The sequence below is a fragment of the Crinia signifera genome, chromosome 19 (assembly GCF_055691185.1).
Source record: "Crinia signifera chromosome 19, ASM5569118v1, whole genome shotgun sequence".
NCBI lineage: Eukaryota > Metazoa > Chordata > Amphibia > Anura > Myobatrachidae > Crinia > Crinia signifera.
In genome coordinates, this window is record NC_139226.1 from 54,147,923 (window position 1) to 54,158,711 (window position 10,789).

The window sequence follows — 10,789 nt, forward strand, 5'->3', positions numbered from 1 at the left end:
TACTATGGTGTGAAAGTGATATATGGGGCCTATATATTATCACTTCATTTCTACCAATGTAGGTGAAAATGATAATTTTCACTTACTTTTATAGAAAATAAGTACCTCACAGTGGCTGGAACATCTCATACTGTTTTTGGCTTTCATCCCCCAACCATTACGCCGTGGCCAGAACATTTTCTGCGTCGGTTCCGGCTTTCACTCCCAGAAGCATCCCGTCGCGTCCAGAACATCTCATGCGTCGGTTTCAGCTTTCAGTTCCAAAAACACCTCGCCGCGGCCAGAACATCTCATCCGTCGGTTCCGGCTTTACCACCAAGCACCTTGCCAAGGCGGTGACATTTCATTCACAGGTTCCAGCTTTCACCCTCCAGGCACATAGCTGCATACTGTATGGACAAGTTATTCGCCGTATCCAGTTTCCACATCCCAATCAAGTGTGATAGGGTACAATGGTGTGAAAGTGATATATGGGGCCTATATATTATCACTTCATTTCTGCCAATGTAGGTGAAAATGATAATTTTCACTTACTTTTGTAGAAAATAAAAACGTCACAGCGGCCGGAACATCTCATGCTCCGTTTTTGGCTTTCACCCCTCAACCATTACGCCGTGGCCGGAACATTTTCTGCGTCGGTTCCGGCTTTCACTCCCAAAAGCATCCCGTCGCGTCCAGAACATCTCATGCGTCGGTTCTGGCTTTCACTCCTAAAAGCACCTCGTCGTGGCCAGAACATCTCATCCGTCGGTTCTGGCTTAACCCCCCAAGCACCTTGCCAAGTCGGGAACATTTCATTCACAGGTTCCAGCTTTTACCCTCCAGGCACATAGCCGTGTACGGAACAAATTATTCCCAGGTTCCGATTTTCACACCCCAATCGAATGTGAAAGGGTACAGCGGTGTGAAAGTAATATATGGGGCCTATAAATGATCACATTTTTTTTACCAAAGAAGGTGGAAATAACAATTTTCACCTACTTTTGTAGAAAATAAGTACCTCACAGCAGCCGGTACATCTCATGCGCCGGTTTTGGCTTTCACCGCCAAACCACCACGCCGCTACTGGAACATTCCTTTCACCGGTTCCAGGTTTCACCCACAAAAGCACCTTGCCAAGGCAGTAACATTTCATTCACAGGTTCCAGCTTTCACCCTCCAGGCACATAGCTGCATATGGACAAGTTATTTGCCGGATCCAGTTTTCACATCCCAATCAAGTGTGATAGGGTACAGTGGTGTGAAAGTGGTTTATGGGGACTATATATTATCACTTCATTTCTACCAAAGTAGGTGAAATTTATCATTTTCAATTACTTTTGTAGAAAATAAGTACCACACAGCGGCCGAAACATCTCATGCTTCGTTTTTGGCTTTCACCCCCCAACCATCACGCCGCAGCCGGAACATTTTCTGCGTCGGTTCCAGCTTTCATTCCCAAAAGCATCTCGTCGCAGGCCAGGACATCTTATGCGTCGGTTCCGGCTTTCACTCCCAAAAGCATCCCGTCGCGTCCAGAACATCTCATGCGTCGGTTCCGGCTTTCACTGCCAAAAGCATCCCGTCGCGGCCAGAACATCTCATGCGTTGGTTCCAGCTTTCACTTCCAAAAGCACCTCGTCACAGCCAGAACATCTCATCCGTCGGTTCCGGCTTCAACCCCCAAGCACCTTGCTAAGTCAGGAACATTTCATCACAGGTTCCAGATTTTACCCTCCAGGCACATAGCTGCGTACAAGTTATTCCCAGATTCCGGTTTTCACACCCCAATCGAATGTGAAAGGGTACAGCGGTGTGAAAGTGGTATATGGGGTCTAAAAATTATCACTTTTTTTTACCAAAGGAGGTGAAAATAACAATTTTCACCTACTTTTGTAGAAAATAAGTACCTTGCAGCAGTCGGTACATCTCATGCGCAGATTCCGGCTTTCACTGCCCAACCATCACGCCGGAACATTTCTTGTGCCGGTTCCAGGTTTCACCCACAAAAGCACCTTGCCAAGGCGGTGACATTTCATTCACAGGTTCCAGCTTTCACCCTCCAGGCACATAGCTGCATATGGACAAGTTATTTGCCGGATCCAGTTTTCACATCCCAATCAAGTGTGATAGGGTACAGTGGTGTGAAAGTGGTTTATGGGGACTATATATTATCACTTCATTTCTACCAAAGTAGGAGAAATTGATCATTTTCACTTACTTTTGTAGAAAATAAGTACGTCACAGCGGCCGAAACATCTCATGCTCCGTTTTTGGCTTTCACCCCCCAACCATCACGCCGCAGCCGGAACATTTTCTGCGTCGGTTCCAGCTTTCATTCCCAAAAGCATCTCGTCGCAGGCCAGAACATCTCATGCGTCGGTTCTGGCTTTCACTCCCAAAAGCACCTCGTCGTGGCCAGAACATCTCATCCGTCGGTTCCGGCTTTATCCCCCAAGCACCTTGCCAAGGTGGGAACATTTCATTCACAGGTTCCAGCTTTTACCCTCCAGGCACATAGCCGCGTACATAACAAGCTATTCGCCGGTTCCGGTTTTCACACCCCAATCAAATGTGAAAGGGTACAGCGGTGTGAAAGTGGTATATGGGGCCTATAAATTATCACTTTTTTTTTTTACCAAAGTAGGTGAAAATTATTATTTTCACCTACTTTAGTAGAAAAAAGTATTACTGACATTCAATAAAAAAGCAATGCAGACAATATCACTGCTATCTCCCACACTGATATCAGCCCTGATTTGGCTCGCTGTCTGCATAAAATAATATAAGGACCTCAATTCATCAAACTTTAAACATAATTTAAGGAAGACCATACATATTTGATAAATATACATGTATGCCAGGAAGATATTATCGCGCCTGCTTACCTGTTGTGGGTAGCTGCTCCTGCAATTTGACGTTTGGAATATGCTGTAGTAAAAAGGAGAGTTATGGTAGACCTACCTTTGTTAACTCCCTTTCCTTGAAGTCCATGGGAACCACAGGGGACATCGGGGTTGTAGGCGGATCCAGGGGGTCCGAGGCACCAATCAGCGAAGCTCTTAAAGGTTTTACCCAGCATGCCCGGGCCCTCTCCCCTACAACCCCGCCTCCAGGCTACTACCGCCAGTTTTTGGTAACAAGCCGAGAGCAGGAAGCGGAGAAGAGAAGAGGACAGAGAACACACATGCCCAGAAACTCATACATACATAGCATGAATATGGAATGGTCGGAACGGGTCACAGTATCAGAACATCACGTAAAGGTGAACCTCAGTAGCAAATTTAAAAGGGTGGGCGCCCTGTGGTTCCCATGGACTTCAAGGAAAGGGAGTTAACAAAGGTAGGTCTACCATAACTCTCCTTTTCCTTGTCAGGGTCCATGGGTCCCACAGGGGACATCGGGGATGTCACAAGCCGTAATTAAGGGAGGGAATTTGTCTGAGGTGTCAACAGAACCCGACGACCGAAGGAGGCATCCTGGGAGGCGAACGTGTCAAAGGCGTAGAACTTAATAAAGGTCTGTACGGATGACCACGTTGCAGCCTTGCACAGCTGTTCGGCAGAAGCACCCCTGCTTGCTGCCCATGAAGGACCAACCGCTCTAGTAGAGTGTGCCTTGACGGCAACCGGAATGGGCCTGTTAGACTGAAGATATGCCTGTTGTATAGCCATGCGAATCCAGCGGGCAATGGTTTGTTTACCCGCTGGCCAACCCTTTTTGTGAAAGCCATATAACACAAAGAGGGAATCTGATTTCCTGACCGATTTAGTGCGGTCGATATAGATGGTCAGAGCTCTGACCACATCGAGCAACTTTTCATCTGGTGAGAGATCGTCTGAAGTGAATGCAGGTACCACGATTTCCTGGTTCACATGGAATTTTGACACAACCTTGGGCAGGTGAGAAGACTTAGTCCGCAACACTGCCCTGTCACTGTGGAACACTAGGAAGGGTGATCTACACGATAGTGCGGATAGATCCGACACCCTGCGTGCGGAGGCAATGGCTAGGAGGAAGACAGTTTTGACTGTCAGCCATTTAAGCTCCACTGATGATAGTGGTTCAAACGGTGGTTTGATTAGAGCTTGTAGCACCAAAGATAAGTCCCACGGATTCGTGGGAGGGACAAAGGGAGGCTGTATGTGTACCACTCCCTGTAAGAATGTGCGTATGTCAGGTAAGAATGCAATCTTTCTCTGAAACCATACTGAAAGGGCTGAGATCTGGACTTTCAGAGAAGCCAGTCTTAGTCCCAAGTCCAATCCATTTTGAAGGAAGGCCAAAATCCTGGCTGTTTTGAAAATCTTGGGGTCATATTTATTAGCATTGCACCAAGTAAAAAAGGAATGCCAAGTCCGGTAGTATATTTTTGAAGATGCTGGCTTGCGAGCCTGGATCATCGTCTTAGCCACCTTGTCAGAAAAACCCTTGCTCTTTAATAAGGCAATTTCAAGAGCCACGCCGTCAAAGACAGGCGCTGAGGGTCCGGATGAAGACATGGCCACTGACTCAACAGATCTTGACGAAGAGGCAATGGCCAGGGTGGCTGGTGTGACAGTTGTTGTAGGTCCACGTACCAGTGTCTGCGTGGCCAGTCTGGCGCGATGAGAAGGAGGGTTCCTCCTTCTTGCCTGAACTTTCTGATCACCCTGGGGATCATGTTTATCGGAGGGAACACATATGGGAGGTGAAACTTCCACGGTACGGTCAGGGCATCCGTGAAGTAAGCCTGAGGGTCCCTGGTCCTTGCCTCGAAGCATGGGACCTTGAAGTTGTGTCTGGACGCCATGAGGTCTACGTCTGGCGTGCCCCAGACTTGCGTCAGACTGACAAACACCTCCGGGTGTAGGGACCACTCCCCCGGGTGGATATCCTGTCGGCTCAGGAAGTCTGCCTCCCAGTTCAGGACTCCTGGGATGAAGACTGCCGACAGGGCTAGGAGATGTTCTTCCGACCAGGTAAGAATCCTGGAGACCTCCCGGAGAGCGGCGACGCTTCGTGTTCCTCCCTGACGGTTTATGTATGCCACCGCCGTGGCGTTGTCCGACCTGATTTGAACAGGTTTTCCCTGTAACAGATCCTGAAACTGAAGTAGGGCATTGTAGGCTGCCCGAATCTCTAGAACATTGATGGATAAGCGAGATTCTGGTGCGGTCCACACGCCTTGCAAGGACCGGGATCCTACTACTGCCCCCCAGCCTCGCAGGCTGGCGTCTGAGGTCAGCACTATCCACTCCTTGAACCAGAATAGTCTTCCCTGGTTTAGGTGGTCCATCTGTTCCCACCACAGGAGGGAATCTTTGACCTCCTGTGTTAGGGAGAGAAACGTCGACTTGACGTGTTGTGGTAAGCCATCCCATTTCGCCAGGACAAGACCCTGGAGTGGACGGGAGTGGAACTGGGCCCACTCGACCATGTCGAATGTGGACACCATCCGTCCCAATATTTTCATGGCCCAGTGAACCGAGACTCTTGGTCTCTGAGCAAAGATTTGAATCCGCTGTATTAGATCCCTGGCCTTGTCGTTTGGGAGAAACAGTCGCAGGGCTCTGGTGTCCAGTAGAGCTCCCAGATGCAACATTTTCTGGGAGGGGATCATGGAAGATTTCTCCCAGTTGAGGAGCCACCCGTGAGCCTGTAACATGGAGATCGTTGTCTGCAGGTGAGAAGTTAGGACCTCTGGTGACTTGGCTACAATCAACAGGTCGTCCAAGTAGGGGAAGACCCTGATTCCCTGCTTGTGTAGGAGTTCTGCCATTATTGCCATAATTTTTGTAAGAATCCTTGGCGCCGTTGCTAGGCCGAATGGGAGGGCCTGGAACTGGTAGTGGCTTTTGAGTATCGCAAAACGCAGATACTTCTGGTGGGCCGGTAGGATGGGGATGTGGAGGTATGCGTCTCTGATATCTAGAGAGACCATGAAATCCCCCTCCTCTAGAGCCAGAATGATGGTCCTCAGGGTCTCCATCCTGAACTTTGTGACTTTTACCACCTTGTTCAGAGCTTTGAGGTTTAGGATGGGACGGAACGTACCATTTGGTTTTGGCACCAGAAACAAGGTTGAGTAGAAGCCGAGGCCTCTCTGGTGCCCCGGTACGGGAACAATGACCCGCGACCGAAGTAAGGTCTGTAGGATGATCCTCATTTGTTCTGCTTTGCATGGGTCTTTTGGGAGACCTGTGCAGAAGAACCTTCTTGGGGGGGGCTTTGAGAAGGATATGGCGTACCCCTGCGACACTACTTCCCTCACCCAGGCATCCTTTGTAGTGGATAGCCACTGGTGAGCGAAGTACAGGAGTCTGCCTCCCACTTGGGGGTCCGCCTGTGGGAGGCTGATCCCGTCATGCGGAAGGCTTGTCGGTCTTGGAAGGAGCCTGTCTGGCGGCCCAAGGCTGCTTGGGTTTGGGTTTGCCAGTCTTATGAGCGGGCGAGGGTCTGGTGTAGGACTGACCTCTGGCCTTGCCTTGAGGGCGAAAGGGCCGAAAGGACTGGGTCCTAGGCCTTTGAGGTAGGGCTGTAGGGAGGCAGGCTGTCTTAGCTGACGCCAAGGAGGCCACAATTTTATTTAATTCCTCCCCGAATAGGTTTTCCCCTTTAAAGGGTAAGAGTTCCAGAGTCCTTTTTGACTCTAGGTCCGCCTTCCATGACCGAAGCCAGATAATCCGGCGTGCTAGCACTGAACTAGCGGAGGCTCTGGCAGCTAGAGTGCCGGCGTCCGACATAGCGTCCATGATGTATGTTGCTGCATGTTTGATGTGTTGCATACACAGCCTTGCATCCTCAGATGCGACTGGGGCCAATTCATCCTCTATTACTTGTAGCCAAGGTGAAATGGCCTTTGCCGCCCAAGTGGCTGCAATGGTAGGCATCTGAACTGCCCCTGCATAAGAAAATGCTGCCTTCAGAGCATTTTCCAGTCGCCTGTCTGTCTGGTCCTTCAGGGCTGACCCTGAGGCTACCGGGAGCACTGACGGTTTAACCAGCCTGGACACGTGTGCGTCCACTGTGGGAGGGATTTCCCATGGGGTACAATCCTCTGGAGGGAGCGGGTATCTAGCCAACATCTTTTTAGATATATTGGCTCTCTTCCCCAAAGCCTCCCATTGATCTCTCCTGATTTCTGATAAATGATCAGAATGAGGGAACTGGGCTTTAACTACCTTCTGCTTTTTAAAGACGTCCCTGGTCTTAGCAGTGGGTTCAGGTTCATCTGCGTCTGACAGAAGCATAAATAAGGCCTGCTATGTCAGGGGTCTCAGTCTGAGAGGCGGGAGGATCAGTATGCATAGGGTCATCCTGATCGTCATCTGGTATGATGTCATCTGCAGTATCAGGGTCTGCATTATCGGGGTCATCCCCGCCATCGTCTGTGTCATCAGAGCCATCCCTGGTTACCGGTAGTAACGGATTTATCAAGGATCTACTGGGTTGTGCAGCATGTGGCAGTAGCTTCTGCATAGCTGCCGTAGTCTGCTGCAAGGTCTGCACCGTGGTCGACAGAGCATCCACCCATGGAGGGGGGGGCTGTACTACAGGGGGTGCTACCGCATTAGGGAGACGATCCACCAGGGTGCCCAACAGCTGTTGAAAAGCTGCCCATGGTGGTTGAGGGGCCCTCGAGGACTGGGGTTGGTCAGAAGGGGTAAAGCAATTGACACATAGCCCATCCTGGATGACATCCATGTCAGACAGACCTGCAGCGCAGCTCTTGCAAGACAAGAGCAAGGGAGATTCTGTCTGGTTGCGCCCCCGTTTGGACATAGTGTGAACACTCCCAATAGGGGGGATACAGTGCACAGTAGGTAACTCAGTAGAAGAGGGCCTAGAGTGACCCACTGACAGTATGTGACCTCTGAGGTAAAAACCTCACTTAGAAATAAAGTGGATAGTTTAAGAAAAAAACTGACAGAGAAAAAAAAAAAAGTACTAGCACAAAGTCACATACACACTATATTAGGCAATATAGATGAGCTAACACACCCTAGATCAACCACAGTACTCTATAGAGCAAAGGGGGAATGAGGGTGGCTGTGAAAAGTACTACTTAGCCTGTAGCCGGTTTCACAGGGGAGAGAGATGTGCCCGACCTCTGGAGACCTGCGTGCTGCTGTAATGGCGCTGGTCCAAGAGAGGGGGGGCGGGCACAAACGGGTTCAGCTAATGGACGGCAGATCTCGTGGAGATTGGCGCCAAAGCTGGGGGAGGGACTGCAGGCCAAGCGCCACCTCCCCTTGCTGGACTTCCCCCACCGGAGCGTAAGAGCCAATGATAAAATGGGTCCCCCCAGACCCAGCCTGCCGCTCTGTCCCCGGTGGTCTAGTGGGGTCCCTAGCCGCAGCGAGTGCCCACGCCAGCTACCGCGGGCGTCTCTTAGCGCACCGCGGTAAGACAGCGGTTTGTGCTCCCATAGGAAGCCTTACCTGCTCCTGGTCCGGCCACGCTGTCAGGAGGGAGACGTCCGGCGGTGCTAGGCGCTGACGTCACCCCCGCCGTCTGCCTCAAGATGTTCTGAGGAGGTCGGCGCCGGGAGGAGTGATGGAGACGCTCACCCCGCCGTCAATCACTGACAGCGGGGAGCGTCCTCTGCCGCAAAGCGGCTTCTGCCGTCGGAGCGGCAGTTTTAAAAATAAAAATAAAAAGCTTCTTCTGGAATCACCTCAAAGAGGTGATTCCTGCTGATTACAGGTGCGTCTGCGTCCTGCAGGCACCAACTAAAAAACTGGCGGTAGTAGCCTGGAGGCGGGGTTGTAGGGGAGAGGGCCCGGGCATGCTGGGTAAAACCTTTAAGAGCTTCGCTGATTGGTGCCTCGGACCCCCTGGATCCGCCTACAACCCCGATGTCCCCTGTGGGACCCATGGACCCTGACAAGGAAAATGATGTCACAGTAGTCCAGAGACGTAGCTGGGTAAGTAGTTGACATCACAATTCATTCGTGGAGAAGGTCTACCTGAAAAAAAAGAAGGAGGCGTGATAATATGTTCATGACATACATGCATATTTATTAATAATGTGTCTTACATCGTAACACACATAAATGCAGTACTATACAGACAACACAAGTCATCCTTATCAGTTCCTGCCCCAGTGATTGCAAATACATGCTACAGCACATATAAGACCCTTAACTGTGGACCCGTTACTCAGTTTTACAAACTGAGCAGGTCCCCGGGTATGTGCTCTGCAGCAGCCAGTCTTGAGGAGCTGTCAGGGACTATCACCCCCCAAAGCACCTCACAGTGCCTGGAACATCTCATGCGCCAGTTTAGGCTTTCACCCGCCTTCAAGCCCATCGCAAAAGCATGACAATCTCATGCTCCGGATCTGGCACCTCTCCAAAGCACCTCAACGCGTCCGGAACATTTCATGCGCCGCTTCCGGCTTTCACCCCCAAACACCACGCCGCGGCCAGAACATTTATTGCGCCGGTTCCAACTTTCACCCTCAAAAGCACCTTGTCGCAGCCAGAATATCTCATACGTCGGTTCAGGCTTCAACCCCTCCCAAGCACCTTTCCAAGGTGGGAACATTTCATTCACAGGTTCCAGCTTTTACCCTCCAGGCACATAGCTGCATATGGACAAGTTATTCGCCAGATCCAGTTTTCACACCCCAATCAAGTGTTATAACATTTCCTGCACCGGTTCCGGCTTTCACTCCCAAAAGCACCTCGTCGCAGGCCAGAACATCTCATGCGTCGGTTTCCGGCTTTCACACCTTAATCTAATGTGAAAGGGTACAGCGGTGTGAAAGTGGTATATGAGGCCTATAAATGATCACATTTTTTTTACCAAAGTAGGTGGAAATAACAATTTTCACCTACTTTTGTAGAAAATAAGTAACTCACACGCCGCGACCGGAACATTCCTTGCGTCGGTTCCGGCTTTCACTCCCAAAAGCACCTCGTCGCGTGCCAGAACATCTCATGCGTCGGTTCCGGGTTTCACTCCCAAAAGCATCCCGTCGCGTCCAGAACATCTCATGCGTCGGTTCTGGCTTTCACTCCCAAAAGCATCCCGTCGCGGCCAGAACATCTCATGCGTTGGTTCCAGCTTTCACTTCCAAAAGCACCTCGTCACGGCCAGAACATCTCATCCGTCGGTTCCGGCTTCAACCCCCAAGCACCTTGCTAAGTCAGGAACATTTCATCACAGGTTCCAGATTTTACCCTCCAGGCACATAGCTGCGTACAAGTTATTCCCAGATTCCGGTTTTCACACCCAATCGAATGTGAAAGGGTACAGCGGTGTGAAAGTGGTATATGGGGTCTAAAAATTATCACTTTTCTTTTACCAAAGCAGGTGAAAATAACAATTTTCACCTACTTTTGTAGAAAATAAGTACCTTGCAGCACTCGGTACATCTCATGCGCCGGTTCTGGCTTTCACTGCCCAACCATCACGCCGGAACATTTCTTGTGCCGGTTCCAGGTTTCACCCACAAAAGCACCTTGCCAAGGCAGTGACATTTCATTCACAGGTTCCAGCTTTCACCCTCCAGGCACATAGCTGCATATGGACAAGTTATTCGCCGAATCCAGTTTCCACATCCCAATCAAGTGTGATAGGGTACAATGGTGTGAAAGTGATGTATGGGGCCTATATATTATCACTTCATTTCTACCAATGTAGGTGAAAATGATAATTTTCACTTACTTTTATAGAAAATAAGTACCTCACAGTGGCTGGAACATCTCATACCGTTTTTGGCTTTCATCCCCCAACCATTACGCCGTGGCCAGAACATTTTCTGCGTCGGTTCCGGCTTTCACTCCCAGAAGCATCCCGTCGCGTCCAGAACATCTCATGC

General features: G+C 50.2%; 1 protein-coding gene across 1 annotated transcript; it reads right to left on the bottom strand.

Annotated features, from left to right (window-relative positions):
• Positions 1 to 3,099: 3,099 nt before the first annotated feature.
• On the bottom strand, positions 3,100 to 4,915 carry LOC146042550 (uncharacterized). The gene is made up of 2 exons (XM_083162602.1): positions 4,799 to 4,915; positions 3,100 to 4,602 (listed from the first exon to the last, which is right to left on the bottom strand). The coding sequence occupies exon 2, from the start codon at positions 4,479 to 4,481 to the stop codon at positions 3,402 to 3,404; it is 1,080 nt and encodes a 359-aa protein (XP_083018728.1). The 5' UTR covers positions 4,482 to 4,602; positions 4,799 to 4,915; the 3' UTR covers positions 3,100 to 3,401.
• Between the last annotated feature and the right edge of the window lie 5,874 nt (positions 4,916 to 10,789).